Source organism: Strix uralensis, chromosome 8 (genome assembly GCF_047716275.1).
Source record: "Strix uralensis isolate ZFMK-TIS-50842 chromosome 8, bStrUra1, whole genome shotgun sequence".
Taxonomy (NCBI): Eukaryota; Metazoa; Chordata; class Aves; order Strigiformes; family Strigidae; genus Strix; species Strix uralensis.
The window spans coordinates 11,166,909-11,192,363 of NC_133979.1; the positions used below are offsets into that span (position 1 = coordinate 11,166,909).

General features: G+C 41.3%; 1 protein-coding gene across 3 annotated transcripts; it reads right to left on the reverse strand.

The window, feature by feature from the left end:
• Nucleotides 1-217: 217 nt before the first annotated feature.
• AKR1A1 (aldo-keto reductase family 1 member A1) lies at nucleotides 218-25,142 on the reverse strand. Of its 3 annotated transcripts, none has more exons than XM_074876169.1 (9): nucleotides 25,005-25,142; nucleotides 21,135-21,230; nucleotides 13,912-14,031; nucleotides 12,061-12,212; nucleotides 9,159-9,354; nucleotides 8,365-8,564; nucleotides 7,250-7,322; nucleotides 5,747-5,833; nucleotides 218-2,082 (listed from the first exon to the last, which is right to left on the reverse strand). In XM_074876169.1, exons 2-9 carry the CDS (start codon nucleotides 21,222-21,224, stop codon nucleotides 2,017-2,019), a joined length of 984 nt encoding a protein of 327 aa, XP_074732270.1. In that variant the 5' UTR covers nucleotides 21,225-21,230; nucleotides 25,005-25,142; the 3' UTR covers nucleotides 218-2,016. The 3 variants fall into 3 exon arrangements, with proteins under 3 accessions (XP_074732270.1, XP_074732269.1, XP_074732268.1); XM_074876168.1 differs by lacking the exon at nucleotides 25,005-25,142 and adding an exon at nucleotides 23,298-23,475; XM_074876167.1 differs by lacking the exon at nucleotides 25,005-25,142 and adding an exon at nucleotides 22,573-22,590.
• Nucleotides 25,143-25,455: the final 313 nt, after the last annotated feature.

Consider the following 25,455-nt stretch of genomic DNA (forward strand, 5'->3'; position numbering starts at 1 on the left):
TTCCCCCTGCATTATTTCAAGATAAAAGTTCACCAGCTTTAACTGCGCTATGTTACTCCATGCAGTAACAGAGCTGGGAACGGTGGGTTTAATAGAGACAGAATTAATCTGCATTTCTTGGGAATTCTCTCTGCCCACTTGCTTTTGATTAGAGAAGTAACAAGAAAAAGTTAATTGGGGCCCTCACGTTACAGAGGGGAAAAAAGTCTCAGAGTCATACACCGAGTACAGTATTTATTTAAGACATTCAAACATGCAAGTGGAAATACATGCAACAAAAGCCACTTGGCAGGATGACTGCTGTTAACATTCTACATAGCACCTTCAAAGTAAAATTGCTTCCCTACTGATCTGCAGTAAGAACCGTATTCAAAGTCACCCGTGTTTGATTAGAATAATAAAAAGCCAACAGGGATTTCATTTCCCTTAGAAGAAAACATCCAGTCTAGTAAAGAATCCTAACTGAGCTGTAATGGCTTTCTCCACTGAGGTAAATTCAGCAGAAATTAGGAAACACTTTACTGAGGAACAGAAGTTCTTTAAATTTTATATAATGATTACAAAAAGCGATAAACAGGTTTGTTCCCATTTGGCTGCATGCTGTGAGGCCCAGGGCAGGAAATACTTGAGGAGGCATTATGCTTGAGATTAATATATAGTTTTACTATAGGCCTACTCTAAATGCTAAAAAAATTTAATTCTTTAATTTTTGAACTATTTGAATACAGAGGAATATTGTTCTAATTCTATGTTTGTTATTGCTAGGGGAAAAAAAGAGTGTTCTTTATTTCACTTGCAGTCAGTTAAGCTTTCTTTATCTGGCAGCAAATGAGGAGTCATGCCTATGACTGTCTCTGAATGGCATCAACAGATCTGAAAGAGTTCCTTTGTTTTAAATCTGAGAGGCCTTTAGAAACTCTGCCTTGCTACTCCATCTGCACAAAGGCAAATGAGCATTATTTCTATTTTATAGGTAGAGAAAACCAAAACAAAGTGTTAACATTTCTAAGGCCACAGAAGGTATCACCATCGGAGCACAGGTAGGTACTAACACCTCCTGCCCTTTGTACTCAGATGGACAGATAATTAAGAGACTGAAACAAAATAAAACCGTTGTTAAGAGTTCCAGTCCTGCTCAGCAGTGTATCAGCACTCAGTAAATTCCCTGCCAGAGAGTAACAAAGACACACGGCAAGTGGGAAAACAGAGGCACAGGAAAGGCAAGTGACTTGCCCAGTGCTACCAGTGGGTCAGCAGTAGAACAGGAGACAGAACCAGCTCTCCCAAGTACCAACGAGGCAGCAGTCAAAAATGTGACATTAAAATGGACAGGGCCCTCTGACAGGTCACTGCTCTTACTGATTTTGTGACCTTCCAGAACTCAAACTGGAAATCTTTGGTAAAGAGACACTGGGCAAATTTAGGGGAAAAGCAGGATGTTTTTCTACAAGACTTGCTAAAAAGTTCTTGAGGCTTTTGTGATAGAACGATCAGCGCTATTGTCAGAGCTGAAACCTATCCATGCGACAAGCAGAGAGAACTGCCCTGAAGGCCTGCTCCAGGGTATGCATTTACTCTCCTCAAATCTACAGGCAAAAAGTTGATGGCTGAGCAGCTGCTTAGTCTTAGAATGCTTTCATGCCTTCACCCTTTTTTTTTTTCTCCCCTCATGGTAATAACTAAAGCTTTCAAAACTCTCTCACAGGCAGTAAACCCCAAGTATTGCCCTAGCCTGATAATGACATGCTTGGAACTTGATTTAGACTCCCCCACTCTTTATCTAATCCCCAAAAGATTTGATGCTTCCAGGAGCAAGTTTGCAGTCATTGTTATAAATCCACAAACTTTGACATGGAAGCTACACTATCTCCAGAAAGGAGGTCAATTAGAATACATTGTAAGTAAACCTACTCAGGAAGGAAGGTTTTATTTGAACAGGTTTTTCTGACAAATTGTGGCAACAATTATTTTGTGGAAAGGCATGCAAAGGAGCATGTTATTCTTATTTTCTAGTAGTTAATAGGGGTCATTGAAAGGGTAATGGGGGTGTCCAGCATCTCTTGCTACTAGTTTTCCATCCACCTGTGAAGTAAAGAGACAGACTTGAGTCAGGAAGATAAAAATTCATTCTTACTCCCAGTTTCAAATCCTGCATGGTTTAGATTTCTAAATCTTCATATCCCAAACATCTGGGAGGATGTCTTTCAGCTTAAACAAGAGCTGTTCCCTCTACTCATGAGTCCTCTTAGCACTTCTTGAAAGAAAAATTCTAAAATTAATTTAAAAAAGGAGATTTCTGTAGCCTAGAGCAAGGGTCTTTCAAGCTGCTGAGGCTTGAAGAATTAGATTAAGAATAGTTAAAAGCCTTTTGCCTTGTAGCTGTTATTGAGTAAGTGTTGTAACATGCACACGTCAAAACACTTTACTGGAGTCGGAGCTTTTGCCCATGTTTCCATTATAGAGAGTTGCTCGGCTGCCAATTTTGCAGATGGGTAAGATGAAACACACTGAGTAACTTGTTCAGGGTCGTATACTGAAGCATTAATAGTGTCACTGAACTCCTTCAGAGCACTTTTTGTTTCAGAACATTTCCACAGAAGACCAGCTTCTTCAGCTCTAACATGGGAATACTGAAACCGATATTCGCAGATAATGAAACAGAAGCTCAGGCTGGCCCAAAAGCAGACGTGGCCATGCAGAAGTCTCAATTCCTACATTGCACCTCTAAGCATTCAGATGCACAAGTTGCACTTCTGGTTGCACCAAGTCCATTGTAACACCCCCGACTTCAAGGAACCAAGGTAAAACCTTGCTCCTCATCTGTAACATTTGCGGAAATTTAGGTGCAACATTGGCAAAGAGATACACACCTCCCTGGGTGACAGACTAGCATAATTCAGCTAAAACTTATACTAAGTGACTAATGACTGAATAAAAGTTATGTTAGAGCAATAATTGACTTTTATGCATATGTATAAAAATCACATTTATATAAATGTGGTGTTAGAGGTCACTCAAAATCTTACGGGGCAGAGATAATCACAGGGACTTTCAAACCAAGTATCCACTAGCAAGTCCTTCTGTTGGCTTTCAGTATAAAACCTGCATTTCAAAGCAACAACTGGAATCCCTAGTAATGAATTGTTTACAGTGACTACTGAAGTGTAAAATTAGTCACTTGGGGGCACTACAGAGCAGAAAACTAAGATGTTAAGGTTTAACATTTGACTGATGCTCAGATTAAAATAAAACTGAAATGAAGCTGTCAGCTGAAGGCAATCCTTAAAACTGTGGACAGAAGTACCACAGTATCTTCAGGTTTCCTCATATTCTCTTTGAAAGCCAACAACTTCCTCATGTTCCTAGAATTCATATTCCTCTTTTTTTCCCCCCCAGTTTGTTCCCCCTGCATATTTCGTATACAGAACAGCTCTTCAGGTAAGCACTCTTCTTTGCAGCATGCCAAGACAGCAACTGCCAGAAGCAATGTTTCACATAGCTGATTCCAGCCTACCCCAGGAATTTGAGAGGAGGGGGCTAAAATCAGCAGTGAACAGACTGCAGGTCAACAGTAGCTAACGATAAAAATAGACAGATCATCATATGTACAACACAATCAATCACTCCTCCTCTTCTGGCCTGCTACTCATTCAAGTTTCACTTAAGTATACTTCTTGGCCAATGATGTGTTTCTAAAAGTTTAGATTTCAAGCTGGTGCAAGGTGATTTCCAACCTCTATCCAGACAATGAACTGTTAGAGTATAAAGCAACTTAAATTGTCTCATGCAATGTAAGAGCCTCTCCTCGTGCTTTAAACAAAACACAATGTGGAGAAGAGTGGCACAACTATAAGAACTTGTGGTTATATATCAGTGAAGTAAAGCAAGGAAAAACTGTCTCGTCAGTTATGATAGGAGCTCTGATATCACTGCCATATCACACTTTGAAATCCAGACACTATAAGTTAGATTTACAGAGGAGATAGGCATGAAAGGTTAGAGAGGAATTTCAATTCACAGTTGACGAGAATTCTTTCTGATAAGCCCAGAAGGGATGGGCAGGAGACAAAAGGTTCCACTAAAGATCTCAGCTACAGAGTCGTGTTTTAATTCTCTCATCTTGCTTCTTCCCGTCTTGTTACCTGACAACATGGCAATATCTTTGAAGCCCAGCTGCATCACATTCACTCTTTTTCTATTTGGATGAGCTAGACTTTGAACTCTATTTCATCTCACCTTTGTGAATCACTGTGATCTGATCAGGTCTCCTGGGTAACAAAAGCACACGAATTATCCCCAGCTCCTCCAAGCCAGGCTATATTCTAATGTATTTTGCAGTTTCATTAACAAAACAACGTTGTTTGCAGCATGAATAGCAAAACACTTGAAACACACCTGTCAGCAGCAGGTGTGCTTGTCACTACCACACTCACACAGATCACCAGCTAAACCTGCAGTTTGGTGTACAGACTCCTGATCCATAAACAAAGATAATTTTGGTTGCAGGGATGGGGGTTTATATTTACGCACGCATACTGAAGCAACTATACAGTTAAAAGCATGGCCTTGAAGCTCTTGTAAAGCCCCAGCATGATAACAGTGAAAGCTGTAACAAATATCTACCCTTTATACAAGATAGTCATTCACCACACATTCACAGCTTCTCTAACTCGGACTAGTCACTGATATGCTCTCAAGTAATCAAAAAAACCTCAATGATAAATCCTGGAGAAAAGCTTTTCCCAAGTAATTCCCATAGCCAGTAGCCACTGACTACTGAAGAGTAATTTATAGGCAGACAAACTGCTGGAGAGGCAAAGGTAGGCTTGACAGCTTCCAAGTTTGCAGACACCTACTGTGTCTATGCAGTGTACTGTATGAAAGAGAAGGGATAAATCACTTCAGACTCATTACAGCATAGTTGCCATATGTTGTTGGCTGGTGACACACCACAGAATGGCAACAGCTCTCTATTGTATAGTCAAAAGCAGGACAGTAAGAAATGAGGAATACTATAAAGACAGGAGACAACAAGGCATTGACTTTTTTTTTTTTGCAGTGAGTGGAAAGGAACAAGGTTAGGTCCTTTAATATAAGAAAAGAAAGGCCAAGAGGACTTCAGCACTTTGAAGGGACTGATTTCTCTAAGAACAGACTGGCAATTGATAGCACATGAGGTAAGGTTTCATGTGACAGAGTAAACTACTGATGCTAAAAGATGCTGTGGATAATGGATTTGGGAAGAAAAATACAACAGCCTAAGCCGAACTCGTTACAGTGGAGGAAGGTGCTCAAAGGGGGGACATCCAGTGGAGGGGAGCAGATAAATTCCCTCATGTGACTTCCACGATGGATGTGGAGAACTAACAACACCGTGAGTCTTCACTGTTCTTAGAGATTTATGGTATAAAGTAGACAGGGACAGTTGGAACAAGGAGTACTTCTGGAGGAATGGCATGGACCTTAGCCCACTTGTACATAAGAACAAATCAGCAGGAGTTTGGTGAGATTTGAAATAAGATGGGACTTTGGCTTCAAGGCCCATGGACAGTAATGAGAACTCTAGAGTGCCATCACTGGCCAAAACAGAGGAGAGAAGTTTTCAAAAAGCTACCTTTTTTGTACCCAGCTTTCGAAAAATTCTTTCATCTTAGATACCCTAAAAAGATGAAGTGTTCTTACGAGTAATGCCCAAGCTGTGGTGACAGGCACATAATGAAAACTAATAGAAACACGAGAAATTTACCGTAACCATTGGCACAATATAGCGCCAGTTTTTATTCAGGCTTCCAATGTGGCTCATCTCCTCTTCTGTGAGGCTGAAATCAAACACCTGAGAACAAAAGCAAGAAGCTTTATTCAAGAACCACAGGTTTTTCATATTTAATTGATATTGAGTTTTGCCTCTTGGTTTTGTTTCCTTTGTAAGTCACAACCATCCCCTTGTGCTGTGAATTTCTCCAGAGATCAACAAGCAATAGAGCTGACTTAAAAGGCAAAAAGGTTCCACTTCTCAATAACCCAGGACAGAATGGAACAGCAGCAGTGATCTGAAACATTGCTGACTATTTCAGTGTTTAATTTCAGATGACAGTGCAACAACACAGCTGTAACCGAGGTAAACACACATGCACACACACAAGAGTGGAATAATTTATTAAGCTGTAGTTACATATTTCTTTTGTAATTTCAAAAAGAAAACCTATGTGCTATATTAGAGTTGCAAGGTCCTAATATTAAAACCCAAGTAAATTAAGTGTAATGCAACCTGTAATATTTCAAACACCTTCAGAAGCTGCAACTTTGCTAAGTCTGAGCCTCAAACAGAGGGATTTCTATGCAACTCTGATCAACGGAATTTATGCATCTGTAAAAATCTTGGCTACAGACAGCATTAGCTTGTCTTCTGTTTATAAATATGAAGTTGCAATTAAACTAATTGTATAACAAACACCAAAACAAAGGCTTAAAGCCTGAGGTGTTCATACACTTGCCAACTCTAAGCTTACACTAATACTGCATAGAACTCTTCCACAAAGACAAAAAGCAGTGTGACTGTTCCTCCAAGTACGTGCTGCCTATTCAGTCAAATATTCTGTTCCCATGTAGATCTAAACCTCAAGTAACTGCAGAGTGTACTGAGTTTCTTGACATTTCTAGCAGCATACTACATGGCAGAACTCGGTTTCGTGGAAGTAACTTACAGAAACAAGTCTTAGCTTAAAACACATAACCAGCCCATCTGTATGATTAAGGGCTGAAAAACAGATCACCGGGGTGATTCAGACACTTCCCTCCAAATTACTGGAAGTCAGAGTGATTGAATCACACTAATCCTATTCCTTCAGCATCATTACAAGACAGTTTGCTGCCAAAATAGTCACCAGCCCTCACTTGCAGGGTAGAACAACTGCTATTCATAAATAAGAACACTGAACATCATTAGGAGACTCCCTTGTTCAAGAAATTTGTATTTCAGATAAATTTCAGTAAAGATATTTAACTTTTACAAAGTACATTCTTTACTTTTTGATAACAAGACTGTGCACATGCACACTCACACACTTAGTTGCTTAAAACATATCAAGTTTGTTTTCTAAAAATCTTTACCCTCCCTTCTAAGCATGTGCATACATTGATGAATAAGTACAAACCAAGTGCCTCAGCTTGTTGTTCTGCAAGTAGTAGGACAGTGTATTACTCACAGGAAAGGCCATTGCTGAAACTCCTTTCCTCCATTTAAACTCACCTGGAGATTCTGCTGAATGCGAGCAGGAGTGACACTCTTGGGAATGACAACCACTTTGCGCTGCACTTGCCATCTGTTAAGAGGAGGAGGAGAGAGATTTTCTGTGCGTGCAGCCCAAGAACCGCGATATTGATTTCGGTTGAATAATATTCTGTGGCATCAGAGATGCTACTTACACTTCTATGTGAAATAAAAATACTCAGAAGAGGGCTGACTGTATTGTGTTAGAACCCAGTATGTCCAAGCTCAAGCAAAACAGTAGCCACTGGACTAATCAATGAGAGGAAGATGTTCATGCCTTTGAACAAGCAAGCAAGTTTCAGGTGCTTTAAGCTAGAAACCCGAGAAACAGTCAGGAAAAAAAATGTACTTGAGCATTTTATACAAGTTCTAACATGACAACCACCAAGAAAGTAGAAGAAAACCCAAATCCCTCAGGTGCCTGTCTAGTGGTTTGAGTACGAAGTCTTGAACATGTTCAGCTGGCAGGGTAATTTGCTGCTGCTCAAGACTGTACTAGTGATAACTGATAGATACAGAGCCAGACAAAAACAATGAGGACAGAAGTCCAGTTTTACTTTACAAGGTGCTGATCATATTCTGGATATCACTCAATCATCTTGTTTCCCAGTATCCAGCAGCTGGCTTTTGCTATATAAAAACAAAACAGCAAACGGTTCTTCAGTGTGAAGAAGGAAGGTCCCTTCCTCAGCCCCTCTTCCTGGGAGCCCATCTGAATGCAGTAGCAAGAGCTCAAGGGTTCAAGCAACCGACCCTCTGCAAATTCAGTAGGCAGCACTCAAACGTGGTGCACTGCTGCCTTAATTGTCCTACTGCTGTTCCCTGGAGGAAAAGGTAGTGAAGTGTCCCAGGCATGGATCCAGGCCCTGAATAGACCACTCAGATCTAGTCCATCCACTTGCCCTAAGCCAGGACCAACTCTACCAACTCTGTAAGACAAGCACCAAATGGGGTTTGCTTTTGGCACTCTGATTTTGACTCCCCACTGACGGGGTCGGGGGGAGATATCTACTTTAAGTAGATTCCTTCTAGCTTGCATGTTTTGCTTTAAGGCCAGGTCCCAAATGCCACCCTCTCTCACAATTGTTTTGTACCTGAGAATGATCTGTGCAGGTGACTTGCTGTATTTTTCTGCCAGTTTTTTGATCCCAGGTTCTTCTAGAAGCACAGGCTCATCCGGGTGTTTCCAGGTGCGATCTGGAGAACCAAGGGGACTGTAGGCAGTGACAACCAGTCCTTGTTTCTGGCAGTGAGCTATCAGCTCGTTCTGAGCTAGGTAAGGATGGCATTCTACCTATTAAAATGACCCACAATGAGTGCCTAGAGAACAGATACCAACACAAAACTCTAAACAAACAGGAAGTCAAAAGCACAGTAGAACCAAACATATCACAGGTCATTACAGATTCTGGAAAACCTTATGAGGTTAAGGTTTAAGTTAAAGAGAATGAAAGTGTCTGGTAGGCTAAGCTAAGTTTACAGGAAAAGGAGAATAGATTGTCTAAGTTTCAAGTGCTGGATTTTCTCCATGTACCAAACAGATCATCCAACAAGCAAGGAAGCTCTCTATAGAAGGGATTCAAGTCACTCCCTCACAATCTGTCTTATAGAGTATAATGATCCTCACAGGGAAGATGAACTCTTCCACAGAGCTGTTTAATTAAGCAGGCATAAGAGGCCACAGAAGATGGATAGAGGCCTCCTCCCCAACAAATTACTTTGCCTGGAAAGACTGCCTCTGTGTGCCTACTCCAGCAGAGCCAGCTGTATTCTTCCCTGTACAACAGAAGCTGCACCCCTTTTGCTAAACACGTAGCATTCATTTGCAAATTCTTCACTCCTATGGACACACAGGAAAGGTATTCATCCTCTCCTTAATTCATCTTACCTGGAGCACAGCTGGTTTGACAGTAGCCACACTTAGCACATCATCGATCTGACGCCTGTTGAAGTTTGACAGCCCAATGGCTTTTACAAGACCTTTTTCTACCAGCTTCTCCATAGCCTTCCAGGTATCCTTGTAATCAGTGTAATCATAACGCATCGTGTTATCAGGATTCTTTGGGAAGAGATTGTCCCCTCGCCTAGAGCATCAAACGTAAAGTATAAGTACATATACCACATTATTTATATTACGTGAGTTCTTCACTAAAAGAAACTTTCCTCAAAGTATTTGCAAAAGCTTAGACGTAGTTTGGAGGGCAGAGTACAAACTGAGCAAATTTGTCTGTTGAATTCCATTATGCTGACTTAATCTCTAAGAAATCATTTCACATACAGTCTTTCCTACATAAACTCGTTATACAGTACTTTAAACTACTTACCTATATGGTAGTGACTACACAGAACTGATAAGCCACCGTATACACAGCAGCAGCTCTTTGCACACTTTGATCCCAGCAAAACAGCTGATTCAGAGAGCAGCAACTCAGAAGGCAACTTCAGTTTTTCAATTTGTTTTTGAGGGAGGACTAAAACTCTTCATGGTCTGTTTGGAGCTGCTACCAAAGGGATCTTGGTTTAAGAGCTATCTAGGAGAGACTGCATTCAAAGTCTGCTGGCTTTCCCACTCCCTCTGGATTCTGTAGCAGTGTTAGCACTCGATACAAGTGCAGATTCTCGCAGAGGTCTTAGCACGTACATGTTTGTCCTGGTTAAACCTGACAATGTTGACCGTAGGTCGGGTGTGTTTCCAGTTAGTCATACCAACACATTTAAAAAGTAAAATTAAAAACAAAACCAATGAAACACAAAGAACCTGGTTATGCCAGGTGACACCACCATAGCCAAAGGGCTGTGACTGCTCTCTGAGCAGTACATGCTTGAAGGGATGGCAGCAATCCCTCTGGAAGAGTGCTGCTTCAGAACCACTGCAGGACTCGGCTCGCTCAGATCTCAGACTGTAGCTCTAGCTAAGCAGTGAATGGTGCAAGAAATGGCAGTAGCTGGGGACAAGGGGAGATGGGTCTTGTTCAAGTCCTTCATAGATCTGGAACCAAAACCAAGTCTGAAAACCTGAGCTCCCAACTCAGCAAAGCAGCCTCATATGTCAAGAGTAAATATATTGAGAGATTAATTTCCAAGACCTAAAGGCACAGTGATTTTCATCCAGAAGCCCATTTTAATTTCTGTGTAAATAAGTCTTTTGCTTAGCTTCCCAATACAGTAGGTATTATAGTTAACCATGCATTAAAAGTTGAAGTAGAGCTAATGCAAAACTGTAGAGTGAATAGTTCCCCATGAGAAAACATAAAACTGCTTTATTAGAACATCAGTTTTGTCAAGTTTCCACATCATCAAGCCCATTTAAATATTAGTAATATCTAAATATACATCATTATTTGTGTTATGTGTTAATATCAAAGCAATGTTTAATGGGTTTTTTTCAATCAACTGGAAAACAAACCTGTTTCACAATAGGGGGAATTTTTAAAAGTTCTTCCTCCAAATCAGCTCTAGTTGAAAACACTTCCTCATTCTGTTATGCTGAGGAATATATTTATACTTTAAGTGTCCTTCCTATTACCGTTAGTGTTGTATGCTTTGCAAAACTCAGTTTGTATGACTAGAAGGGGAAAAAAATGTTCTCAAATTTGCAGAACAGACAGAAACCCCTTAAGCTGACAGGGTTTCCCCTGTTGAGTGAAGTCTCCATGCAAACATCTGCTCAGATTTATTCCCCCCCTGCCTTTTTACTAATTGTAGGGGTAGAGGGGTGGAACTGCTTCCACATCTACAAGAAAATAAAGCAAGCAATTCTGCTTCTGATGGGGTTGTAGGGTACGTGCATTTAGCGTTTAACTGGAGAACTTTCTCATCTCATATTTACTCAGATCGTAGAATTAAAGTGTCATAAGAAGTGACTTTCATTCCCTCCTCATACAGACACCACCATGATACTGCATGTGCTTGGCCACTCCAGTAGAGTTAATAACTATTAGTGAAAAGTGCTGTTATCTTTACAAAGCACTTAATTCCCATTTTACAGATAAGTAAAACTAAGGCACAAAGCAGTGACAGGATTTCCTCAAGGTTACCATGTAAGTCAACAGCAGAACCGAGAATAGCTGTCACACTTCCCCAATGCCTAGACAAAGACACTAGACTCTTTTAAACTTCTAATATATTTTAAACTCGACAAAGATTTTACCTCACAACAAGCCAAATTTTCAGCTAGTGTAAGATGGCAAGCTTCAGTATAGAAACCTGTCCCATAAAGCTTTACTACTTTTTCCCAGTTAGACTACTTTCAGTTACCTAACTCTGGTACCCATGCCAAACTGTCAGAAGTTTAGTGATCCTAATTTCATTACCTAGTTGTTCCCACTATTACAAAATTTAGGTAATTGCGTAAAGATTTTAAATGAAGACTTAACGCACATTTTCCAGCCTCATCATTCCTAAATAATGAGAACAACTGTCTCTCTTCTATTTACAATACTGTTACACAAAACCAGAAATTTTGTCTCCTCTACAGTATGTTTACAGACATGCTATAAATCTAACAGTAAACAAATTCTCGCCCAACTGTAATTCAAAGAAGAATGAAATTTGAACAATTGTTTCTGTGAATGGACCAAATATGAGTAAGTGTACAGGTTATGGGTAGAAAAGAGTGTCTATATGACAGTTCGTGGCTCTATACTATTACCCACACTGAAAAACATCTTGCAGGCAGTATACACAGGAAGAAATTCACAGCCCAGAAAGAAGCTCCTCAGGACATAACACCAGCCACTTATGTAAAACTGGGGTTTCTGCTTTCTGTGCCCTTTCCAGGTAAAACTTACTCAAAGGCATGAGGCCAGTGCATGAGGTACAGGTCCAGGTAATCCAGTTTCAAATCTCCAAGTGTTTTCCTTAGCGCTGGCTCTACGTCTTCTGGGTGGTGCTTGGTATTCCAGAGCTTTGATGTTACAAACAGGTCCTCCCTTTTAATAACCTTGAAGAAAGGGAGGAGAGCATAATTTACTGGAAGAAGTTCAGAAAGGGAATTGTAACAGTTCCCCAACTAGCTCTGAAACTAATAGAACAATTTAAGTTCTTAAAAAAAAAAAAAAAAGGTAACACATGCAACCTGCAAGCTAAACCTTTCAAAAATATACTGGATGGAGAAGAGCAAGAGAAATACACACTTACAAGTCCTAAAGTATACCAAATACTTAGCAATTTATTAGAAGTTTTGAAAAACAAAACAATCCCCTTCACACACACCCACACTCTTCTCCAAACTTTCTAATTCAAGGCTTAAAGCCACTGCTAAGTGTGATGTGACCAAAAGAAAGATTACTCAGTTTGTTCATATGTAAATTTTGTAATTTCTATTTAACAATTCACATAATCTAGGCACAACCAGCTAGTTTATACTCATCACATGTTATAAACAAAGAATGCTTCTCATGGAAAGAGTGTGGGAAAATAAACAGAAGTTTTCCCAAACCTCCTCACTTGAGTTTCTAGGTTCTATGAGGAACACACTAAGAATTGAGCACCCTGTACCCTGTATCGGAAGGGTAAGATGCAGAAATGAAACAAATGGAAAGCTGGTTAACTAAAAAGTATAAAACACAAGAGGGAGATCACGTTTGGCAGGCTGAAGCACAGAACACCATCAGAGGGCATTTCTTACTGACTTACGTAGGAGCAAGTTTCACTCATGTCTATACTTTATAGAAGCTGGAATGATTAATTGCTTAGTTTCTCTCCTCCAGCCATTCAGTTATTTGTGTGCTTCACATATGACTGTTGTATTCAAAGAGAAAGGTGTTTTAAAAATTCTAGTTTTGAGTTAGCTAGCTAATAGGAACTGAAGAAGAGAGTCCTATGCTTCCCTAGATTAATTAGCATACCTAGTAGGAAGGAATCCTTGGGGCAAACTGAAAACAGCTCTCTCAAGCTAATCACATAACAAAGAGATTGCCCTAAAGCCAAGGCAAGAGCAGCAGGAAAGCAGGAACATAAGGACTTTATTTCCAGGAGCTCCAAGGCTGTACAGGCAATCCTTCTGGGCCCTCAGGCCAACAAGGGCAAGGGGATGAATTTAATATTCCACCTCAGGTCATTCATAGGAATGCCTGTCAAATTACTTGATATTTAGGCTATGGGCTAAATAGCCTCTCACTGCAGGCCCTAGAGTCCCAGTTACCAAACCTTCACAGGCAATCAGGTTTTTTTTAAAAAAAAAAGTACTTATTTACTCACTCATATTTGATCTATAACCAAAAAACCCACAGTCACCGAATGCTACCACCACTGCATGCTACTCTAAACCAGCAAACTAGAGTAACTTTTCATAAAAATCACAGCAAATATTTTCCATTTTAACGAGTGATTCTGGGAACCTCCAATTTTTTGAGCAACCAAACTGGGATAGTTTGCAGGGAGGGGGACAGGGAAATGTAAAAAAAGGCATTTTCTGTAGTTTCCATGCAAATATTCCTGACAATCTTTTCTCCTCCTAACAGCCAGGACAGTTATAGAGGAGAGAAAGCCCTCTTCCATGCCTGCTCCTGATTAATAATGAACAGCTGGGATAGACCAGAAGGAAAAGCCACAAATGTTAACTTTACAGTCTACTTTCAGGTCACAGTTGTAGGTTTTGATACAACATACAGTCAGCATGGTAGTTCCTGTGTTTTTACCTTGTTGGACCCAAGGCATTCCTGGAAAGCCTCACCGACCTCCGCTTCATTGCTGTAAGCTGCTGCGCAATCAATGTGGCAATAACCCACACTTAGGGCATATTTCACTGCTTCTTTCACCTGTAATCAGAAACAGATTATCCAAAGCAATCAGTGAAAAGGGACACACGACTGGAAGAAACAAAATGTTAAGGCCTTAGTGAGGAACACCCCCAAAGCACAGGTCTACATAAGGTCATGAGATTCAAACAGAGTAGGATATGGTCCTCTGTGGCACAGCCTTTAGGAGGGAAAGATAATTGCTAGCAGATGCTCCAAGAGTTACAAGAAAACAGACCATGCACACAGGCCAAGCATGCAAGAACTCATCAAGATAGAATAGGGATTCATTCTTAACTAGAGTTGTCACACTTAAATATAAAACGTGCTTTAAGAAGCAGTTTTCAAATAAATCATGCCTTAGGAAGACAAACTTCTGGAACCAGCAGACCAATCAATCAATCAATGTCAGTCAAGCCTGGAAGATACCTCCTCTCTCCCAGTAAAGGAAAAAAAATTGCCAGAGTTTGGATTTGGTTCAGCTGCTAACACTTAATTTCTAAGATCATGGTATTTTATGGCATATTTTCCCTTCATATCTCATTCTCGCCGACTGCACAAAAATGGAAGTCACTATATTGCTGAATATTAACCCATGGCCTGTAGGGGATCTCTTGATGGTGCTTGCAACTTTGCATTTTGCCTTCCACATTGCTGGCAATGAAGGTGTTGTCAACAGCAACACGTCCGTTGCAAGAACAAAGAATTACTACAGATTTCAGTGTCATCATTATCTCCTGTCAGGTTGACGAGCATTAAGTAAAATCTATTTCATTTAACTTCCAGTGAACAATAAGCGCATGTTCTCTTTTACATCTATCCATCTGAAGTGCTACAGTAAGAGTATATCTTATCTGTTCAGGGATTTCTATACATTGCTCTTCACTGACTTGTCTCTTGAGACTGTGGGAGATAGTAAATTACTCTGTGTATAAGGCTTGATGCAATAGGGCCCTAATGTATTTATAGAGATTATGTCTCTCTTGTCAAGAGATTAGAAAAAAAATATGTCCACAAAGGCTACAGAGATATTGATTTCTTTCAACTTAATCAAACTACCCGCATTTTCAATTTTAAAGCTGACAAAATTATTAACACCAATTAAAGATGTATACAGCCCTGCTTCTAGATGCTACAGAAAGAGAAGGGGGAATCAAATGTGAAGAAGATCTCTCTTCTACTGGTGGATTTAATTTGGTTTTCTTGTCAAGAACCGCAGTAAAGGCAGACACAGGAAATTCTGACTGTGTTCTTTGGCATTTTGAAAGGAAAACTGGAATGTAGACCAGTTTCCCTTAGCCAGAATGACAAAGCACTTCTATTACAGCAGTGAAGTAAGCTCTTCCTTTCTCTAGCAAGATGGTATTTACAGTCCTTGTTTCACTTTGATAAAGACATTCCTCACAAGGTCACTACAAAGTCAATGTCGTGGCAATTCTGAAAACACTTGAGACATATTAAAGGCTTTTAAGACTCAATATCCACCCTCCAAAAAGGTAAAGAGTTGTGGAGCTGAGGCAGAAAGGAAAGGAAAAACAGCTGTGTCCTTTGTCTGTATTAATCCCCCATTTCCTCTATCAGGACAATATTTTTTTTTAATCCAAACGTGCACAAAATTTGCCATAAAATGAAAGTAGGCACCTCTCAGAAAAATAAGGATAAGGCACTCCAAATATGTCTTTTCAAGCAATAAACAGGAGGCCATATTTCTGTATCAGCATGTTTTGATAAATTTCTAGCACTGAAAAACTGGGACTACTCATTTAAGTTTTGGATTTGGGCAAAATCCGTATTTGTGTAAACTACTCTCAGTCTACTAAGGCATTCCAATGTGAACTGAGAGTTCCTGTTCCACACAAAAGGCAATCAATCCAGAGAAAATGTGCAAAAAAAGCATTTCGGGGCGGGGGGGGGTAACTAATAACAGATAGATGTAAATTTAAAATGAATACTTCCTTTTAACAGAAAGTTTTGTATTTCTGAGATTATGTTTAGACAGGAACATGCACTTCCTGAGGGGCAGAAAAAAAAAAAAAGACAACAGAAGCAGTTGGAGATTCATATGCTTCTGGGTATTCGGTGTTGTAAAGTAACAATAGCCACAGGATCCTTCAAACTGACGTATATTCTTTAGTTTAGCCTGTCAATACCACTATGGAAGGAGCAATTACTAAATTACTACAGGCTTGGGGAGGAGTGGCTGGAGACCTATCAGTCAGAGAGGGACCTGGGGGTGTTGATTGACAGCTGGCTGAACTGGAGCCAGCAGTGTGCCCAGGTGGCCAAGAAGGCCAATGGCATCCTGGCTTGTATCAGAAATAGCGTGGCCAGCAGGGACAGGGAAGTGATCTTACCCCTGTACTCGGCACTGGTGAGGCCGCACCTCAATTACTGGGTTCAGTTTTGGGCCCCTCACTACAAAAAGGACATTGAATTACTCGAGCGTGTCCAGAGAAGGGCAACAAAGCTGGTGAAGGGTCTGGAGCACAGGTCTGATGGTGAGCGGCTGAGGGAACTGGGGTTGTTTAGTCTGGAGAAGAGGAGGCTGAGGGGAGACCTCATCGCCCTCTACAACTCCCTGAAAGGAGGGTGCAGAGAGCTGGGGATGAGTCTCTTTAACCAAGTAACAAGCAATAGGGCAAGAGGTAACAGCCTCAAGTTGAACCCAGCAAGGTTTAGACTGGGTATTAGGAAGCATTTCTTTCCAGAACGGGTTGTTGGGCGTTGGAATGGGCTGCCCAGGGAGGTGGTGGAGTCCCCATCCCTGAAGGGGTTGAAGAGTCGGGCTGACATAGCTCTTAGGGATCTGGTGTAGTTGGGAACAGTCAGTGTGAGGTTAATGGTTGGACTGGATGATCTTCAAGGTCTTTTCCAACCTAGATGATTCTGTGATTCTGTAAATTAATTTTACATTAGGCAAGTTGAGTCACGCAGCTTAAGTGTGACTCACCAACCTAGCATCATATAACCACAGAAAGTAGGTGGAAAAGGATCTTGAGACAGCATCTAGTCTATCCTCATGCCCTACAGCATGACCAACTAAGTCTAAACCACTCCTATACACATTTGTCAAAACCCTTCTTGTAAGTGACAGGCAGTCTATTCCAATGCTTAGCTATCTTTATGTTCAAAGCCTTTTAGACATCTAATCAAGATGGCCCTGATGCCACATGCTGTTCCTCACAGACATGAAATCCATAGCTTCACCTTGGTGAGGGCTTCTTGTGCATTTGGAAAGTGCCAGCACGCTTTCTCTCAAATCTCTCTTGACCACGTAACTGTAGGTGCTTCCATCTTTCATCACAACTCACCTTTCCTAAACCTTGCATCACTGTTGATGCTGTCTTGTCAGCTGGTACATACTTTTCTTGAAGTGGTTTGCCCCAAACAAGATATAATATTGCAGCCGAAGCCTTACTCTCCTTCATTGTACAGCAAAGTCCTTGGAACTACAGTCCCATTTATATATCCAGCAAGGGACGTGGCCTTCCCACCCACCCTCTTTTATTTTTGAAGATGGGAGGAACATAATATTGCTAACTATCAGGGGCAGATTGAGAAACAGAATCTGCAAGTCCCAATTCATTATAATATCCATTACTAGATTTCCAGTTCAATTTGCCCATCACAAGGTGACAAACTAACAAGCCATCTTTATACTTCCAAGCAACACAGAGTTCAAGCGACTAGGGAGTCTCTTCTGCACAGCCCCAAGCCATTATGAAGAAGCTATCACTAACAGTTCCAGCAATAATACTTGGAAAGAAAAGGCTCTGACAGCCTCCCCTGCTTCCTGCAAAGTTGTCACATTTCAGCAGTCCAAGTACATCTGCTGACGGGAAACAGGAAAAAAAACAGATCATCTGTCCACATGATATTCAGATGCAATATCCAGAAGTATTGCTGTATCACAGTTTGTACATCTGTACTAAAATTTGCTGAAAAGGAACTCAGACCACCACATAAGTAATGTCCACTTATGAGAGCTGATGTTCCCTAAAATAAAGGGTTTTGCCTCCTACCCTTCAGATGTTGAGTTCTGAAGGGTATATATTCCCTTAATATATACCAGCAGCAGTGAATTTTTGTGCACGTAACCAGGATTCTCTATATTGTCTAACAAACTTTCAAGAACTAAAGTCTCCTCCGTAGCTGCAATCCTGTCACAAGAAAACCCAGTCCGATGGGTTTTCTGAGGTACGCATTTCCCCTTCGGCTTCCCTGAAGCTTCACACAGAAATACAACTTCCCTAAGCCCTGTGTCTCTCTTCCCCACAGAACCAGCCTCTGCCACAGCAGTTTAGCCTGTTCATCAGTTGGGGATCAATCCTCCAGGTTGAAAGCCTGGCCCAGCTGAAAGAAGAGAACAAAGCATTAAAGGATTACAGATAATCAAGCTCCAATATTAAAAAACAGATGCTACTGATATTCTTGATGCTCCTGTCTGAATGGACTTCTCTTTGAACTCATTCATGCTGCCAGTTCATAAGCTTCTGTACTGTGTTCCCTTCCATTCAATAGTCCTCCATCTTGTTCCTATGCTAACATAATAAAACAAATTTCTCTTCTAGCATTTGATCATGTAAGACGGAAAACATACTATTATTTTATAGGATCTAAATCCTATAGTCTTCCAACATGGGTTTGGATTCAGTAATTCTCCCCATTCTTACCATCTAGGAGACCAGGGCTGCAATGATGCCTTTGTAGTGGACTGCTAAGATCTGGCTACAAGGTCAAGGCTTGTTTAGGATCAGGAATGGTAACACTGTGTTGTGGTTTAGCCCCTGCCGGGGTCTGAGACCACGCTGCCGCTGCCCCTGCCCCTCCCCCACAAAGGCAGTGAAATACAAAGCCCCAAGACTGAAATAAGGAAAGGTTTAATACAACAGTGCAATAGCAACACAACCAACAACAACAATAACAATAACAGTAATAGTGATAGCAATGAACAGAGCAAAATAGCTACCAAATACAGCAGTTTGAAGCACGATGTACAAAACCACGAGTGCACCGCACTCCCCGCCAGGAAAAATGTGACCTGCCAGGATGTGATGTCCGCATGGTATCTGAATAACCCGGCTAGAGCTCCCCCCCACTGCTGGGGAAACTTAACCCTGTCCTGGTTAAACCAGGACACAGTGATACTAAAGAAGTTACTCAAGAGAGTAAGGCCAAGACTGAAAAGCAGCTTGGCAAGGAAAATAATTATGATCTCCAAAATATTTGCCTGAAATAATTTAAAAGCCATCCACTTCCACTCTTGCTTCTAATGCAGCCCTTGCAAAGAAGTGCTTTTGATAAATAGCCTCTATTTAGGAAACAGCTAGATTAAATATAATCAATGATAATTCTTCTGCTTCTCTATGTTTTAAGCCCTTAGTCTTCAATTCATAATTACAATTATTCAATTATTCTCCCTGAACTACATCATGTCCTTTTAAGGGTAAATCTTTTGGATGCTCTGCCAAATTGCTGCTATGCTTCTGAACTTTCAAGAGTGATAAACAGGAATTTATTTATTCCATAGGAATAGCAGCAACTTCTGTAACTCTAGCCATTTTCACTGCACTTTCTAGATTTTGCCTTCAGTACATTCTAAGAATAAGTCTTTGAAGATAGTAGATATTTTTAAAAAGTGACTCCCAATGACTTCCATGGGACCCCAGAGAAGCTAGCTGCATCCCGTGTTGGGTTCAGCTGCTAGAAGTACTGCTTACTATGGCAAAATCCATCTGAATTAGGTTTAAATTATGCACAAGCAGGATATTTCCCAGTTCTTTTATAAGACTGCACTTTCCTCAGAACCATTAGTGCACAAAATAAACAATGCATTCATATTATGTTTGTTTAGTTTCAGGCATTTGTTTTAGACAATGCACATTTAACTGCTTTGAGTGCACAGAAATTAATCCATTAAGTTCCTGCATGTTAATAAACTTAATTCAGCTGTCAGTTGATGTTTTAAGTGACAGAGCTGAACATTCATCCTTGTCATCATTTAAGAGGTTGACTGAGCTCTCACACCAACTCAGCTTCCACACTAGCACAGCTTCTATTCCCAACAGATCAACTGTCCTGACAGTTATTTGGACAGGAAGTCCAACAATAAAATGGCTCTGAATAGATACAATTTTTATAGCTTTTTTTCCCCACCATTTCCTCTAGCTGGCATGAGAGAATAGCACAATGGGTCATCCTGAGAAGGGTTCTAACTTTCTCTCTCAGTCATGAGTAAAATGTCATCCAGTGTACTCAAAAAAACATCAAGAAGCTAACTCAAGAGTAGCAGCATTTACTGCACAGACATACAATGGTACGTAGAATCCAAAAGGCATTAAAACAATACCAAGAATTCCACCAAGCAAGAGGACACACCTGCTGGGCATTGCACATACTTGCTGTGAAAAGCAATCTCTGCCCTCCCAGAAATGTATCTTTTTAGGTAAATGAAACAGAAAGGAAAAGACAGACAAGGGGAAGTATTACAATAGTAGGCACAGCCCATAGCACGCAAACATTCCCACAGACAGTTAGTTTGTAGTAACACAGAATTGTTTCCAAGAGTGGTGTTTGCCAATTCATTGCATTTAGAAGCAGAGTGAATGCCTAACCACACATTAGTCTTCTTAGCCTAAAATCAGGATGACCTAAGCAAGCTCTTTTTCTGCTAAACATGGGCTGACCGCTGGAATAGGACTTAGGACAGGAACAACTTGAGTTCTTGCCTCCCAAAATAATGCTTTCATGAGGCATCAGCCCAAGCCAGAGGGATGTCTGGTCAAACTGGCAGTCTGAGGATTTACCAGTGGAAGAGTCAGGCACCATACCATGGCTACAGCATTTTCTGTGTCTCACCCCACTCATTGGTCTCTTTCTGGATTCACCTCCCAGAGCACCACCGCCTGAGGCCTGGGTTAAGTCTTAAGGGATCTTCTGCTGCTTCTTTTGTGCCTTAAGGCCTTAGTCATGCAAATACATACACACATTGCACTAACTTCAGTGGACCCAAGACTAAAACCATTCAAGCAAAGCATCCAGGCCTCACATCTGGGATCTTCAAAAAAGGTGCTCAAAACACAAATACTAGTTGAGAGCACAATATTATATTGTTCTCTACTTACTTGGCCACGATCACTTTTCCAAGTTCCCAGTCCTACGAGAGGCATCTTCTGCCCTGTGTGAAGTGCAACCAAGTCACATGCTGCAGACATTTTTGCCTAAAGAAGAACAAACCAAGTTTTGCAGCAATTCAGTAAGTTGCAACAATTTACCTTTTCCATGCAAAAATAAATAAAATCATAGAGGTTCTCATGATGCTAGAATAAAGATGAAGCAGGCTCTTTACAGTTTTTACTGATATAAAAGAGATTAATAGCTACCCTGGAGAGACTAGAAAAGGACCCCTTTTTCTCCTCTTTCTTCTTATTCTCTTTTCTCCTTTACAATGCACAAGTTCTAAGATTTCTCAGAGTTGAGAAGTACAAAAGGAAGCATTCTGCAATAGCATACAACTAATAGAGAAGCTCAGGTGAAAACATGATTTTTTTTTTAAAAAAAAAATCAGCAACAAGCATGGAGGAGGCAGAAGGGAGCAAGAGATGTTTGTCTGTCCTTAGTATACAGTAATTCCATAGGACTTCTGCACAAAGTCTTTCTCTTTTACCAATTCACTACCATCTGGCTCAGGAACCAAGCTCTAATTACCACTGCAGTTGGGGATAAACACATTTTGTCAGAATAACCATTTTGTCAGGATAAAAACATCTTGTCAGCTGGTGCAGGTTAAGGTTTGAAGACCTGAGACAGGCAGAGTTTTGATTAGAAGTGAATGGTAAAGGCATTTATGAAGGCATAGCCCAGAAAAACAACAAATAAAGTTAAAAAAATGCTCCAAAGAGCATCACTGCTGGAGGATCAGTCCCATCTTTTTATGCCAGATATGCGCTTTGTCACCCTTGAATCCCAATTTTCACCAACTTCGAGATGAACTACAGCTCATTATGAAGGCCACCTGGCATTGTGAAGAAAACCAGAAACATCTGCAACAAGCATAATTGTTTATGAATTGTTATATACCTGCAACAGGCAAATGCTACCAAATGAGAAGACTACTTTTTTTTTTAAACACTAAAAAACCCCCCTCTGACATGAAGTCAGGACTAGCAAACAGGACAAAATGGAGGCACTTTCAAAGGTGGACACTAGGAAATAACACCTCAGTGCACAGAATACATAAAACTGCTGCATATATAAATTTTTATTTTTCTTTAATCTTTCTGACATAGATCTGGAAATAGCTGTGTAAAGTGAGCTAAAATGCAGTAGGCCCTTACATATTTATGTGTTTTGAATCCCAAAATAACTTTGTCTTCCTGCTCATTCAGAAAGGGACGCTATCTTTTTAAAGAGCTGAAAGACTCCTTGCTCCCATACTGCCAAAATCTGCATGTGGGCTCTGATGGAAATTCGAGATGAAGAGCACAACTCTTCCATAAGATGCATTTCAAGCACAAACAGAATGCAATAGCCAGCATTGCTATTATAGAAAGTATCACACACCTGATTTAGCACAAATTCACAGAGGAGTAGCGTTCTTCTGTTACCAAAGGGAGAATGAAAAAAGATTATGCAAAGTCAGTTGGCACTTTGAGCCTGGGCTTCTCTCTCATGATTAGCACTGTGATATCCAAGCATTTTCCTTGTGAATTTCAACAGAACAAAGGTCCAGCAGGATCCTCCATTACCTGTTGCTGGCTTTATAGCTGCTGCAAACAGCAATCTGCTCAAAGCAGTAAAGCTTTTTATCAAGAAGGAAGGTTTTACAGTGTGTCCCAACATCCTCAATCTACATTTCTGGTCAAACTGTTAAAAAGCAACCACATTCAGGATGAGCTCCAAAGCTGGCTAGCTGATTTCAGCAGAAGCTGAGGAAGTTACTTCCCAAGCTCAGCTGTGTCCAAACTCATTAATGTTATTTGTTTTTAACAAAACCAAGAGTGGAAGCATGCAGTGTTGTTTGAATGGCTGACTATGTAGGAGGAATGGATGTTTTCAAAGCAGAGCATTCACACGGCATACCATCACAAAATAGCTCTGCCTACTCCATGTTGTTATAATTTTCCTCAGATAATTAAGTCAGAGCTGATGGACGTGTTCACACAGAAAGTTTGTATTTTCAATTTCTTGCTTAGCTGATCAAGCTGTATTTTTGTAGATTTACAGCAGACACCAAAGAGCACACTTGTTTTAGAGACACATAACAGTGTAGTCAGAGCGACCCTGACCTGAAGGCCATTGCACACCGAGGAGCTGGTGATCCATGTAACAGTCAACCCGAGTAGGTCCAGGCTTGTCTTGTGCTGTGCTTCATGTACAGCACAGCCCTCGGGCCTGAGCTGTGGGACACACAACCCATGGCTGCAGGATAAGCTCAGCAGCTAATTGTTACCAGGGGGTCTGCAGGCAGCTCCCACTTGGTACCTGCGATTATGCCACCCTACGTGTCCTTGACTTTACCTAAAAAAGCAGGAAGTTCTCATGCGAGCATCCTTTGACAGCAGAAATGATGAATAGAGTTGTTTTCTTGTAAGAAAATCCCTAATAGCTCAAGTGACTGAAACAGGGTAACCCTTTCAATGGACAGGGTCTGCCCAACATGCTGCGTGTGAATCGGAGGAGGTCTGTCCAATGCTCCACAGCTTGGGGTTCCCAGCACCTGAAGAGATGTGAGATTATCAACACCACCCTCTTTCTTTATAGGGTTAGCTCTGACAAGTCCCATTCGAGATGATACTTCAGAGTCTGAGTCCCCTTCTTATCAGGACTGCAACAGACCAGCACCTCCTGGTGCAAAACAGCAGTTAAACACAGACTAACGGCTCTGAACTTGCACCGAGATGTATTAAGTCCAGATGTTAGTGCTTAGGCAACCATCAGCGAACCAAACTGTGGGTATACATCTATTTTTTGGGGTAGGGAGTCAGAGGAGGAAGAATGACAATAACAAAGAGTATTCTCTTCTATTCTGAACCTGCATAGCAATTTCATAGTCAGCAACATGCAAGTAGGTGATTTTTATGTGAATTTAGTTGCCTAAGTAAAGGTATCTTCTTACACCACACAATACAACTAAAGACTTACGGCCTTTTAATTCACACTGCCCTGTAACACGAATATGCCACAATCATATGCTTTACACAAGCATGTTACACAACCATCTTAGATGCAACACTTCAGCCCAGAAGACAAGGTACACATTTAATCAATAACTAGCATCAGCACATTTTCTAAGAACCATCTTGCTTCATGTAACACTGTTGTATATTAACATTATAAAGAGAGCAGAACTACAGCCTCTGGAAGAATGGAAACATGCCAGAATTAGAAACACTGGAAGAAAACACACTAATTAATACTTTCCACTCAGATTCCTCCCGTAATAAGGGGATGCAAGAGAACTTGAGTGTCTGCTAGCCATGATTATTTAGTTCATTAAAAACCTGGAAGCCTCTTTTTAGATGGGCAAAGACAAAAATAAACATAGACGCTAATTCTGGACAAGTAAGATGTGGTTTTGGCCTAACAATACTCACCTCTCCGACTGCCACATTTGCAAAAGAGAGTAACGCTCAGAGCAATGCAAAGGCAATGTAAGCAGCCTGGCTAGGAGGGTGCATTAACCGTCGGAGAGGTGTAAACTACAGCTATGCATGAGCCCACAGCTACGACTCGCTTCTAATGCAAAGCAAGAAGCCTTCCACCAGTCAAATACACCTAAACCTGCACTAAATTACTATGTATGGTTTGCAGATAGGAATATATGGAAAATACGGAATCGCTCTTGCCCTACAAACGGGCCAAACCCTCCGGAGGCGCCAAACCCGCCCCGGCGCGGCGTCGCGCCCACCTCCCCCTTATCGGGGCGGCCAGTCCCGCGGCGGCAGGCGACGGGAGGCGACGGGCCGCCTCCCGCAGCCCACGGCCGCACTCACCCGCACGCCGCCGAGCGCCCACCGCCCGCCTCCGCCTCCTTCCGCTTCCGGGCGGGAGCTGCCGCCGGCGGGACCGGCCCCCGCGGAACGCGCGCGGCGTGGCACAGCCCACTGCCGCCTCCGTGCGCCGCCCGCGGAAGAGCGCGAGGTACTGTCTGCCGGGGAAAACAAGAGAAGATAAATAAGATAAAATCAAAATTAAAAAAAAAAAAAAAAAAACAAAAAACAAAAAAAAAAAAACCAAATCCCGGGTCCTTAGGCCCGTCCCCGCGGCGGAGGGCAGCCCGGGCTCTCCCGTTCCCAGCCAGCGCTTAGGGGACAAATCTGCTGGAGCGCACCACAGCGAGGGAAACTACCCCTGCAAACCTAACAGAGAAAGGCTGCACAGAGGGCACGCATTTACAGAAAAAGCTCTGTCTGCTATTTGCCTTGAGGCTGTTTTTACTGGTAG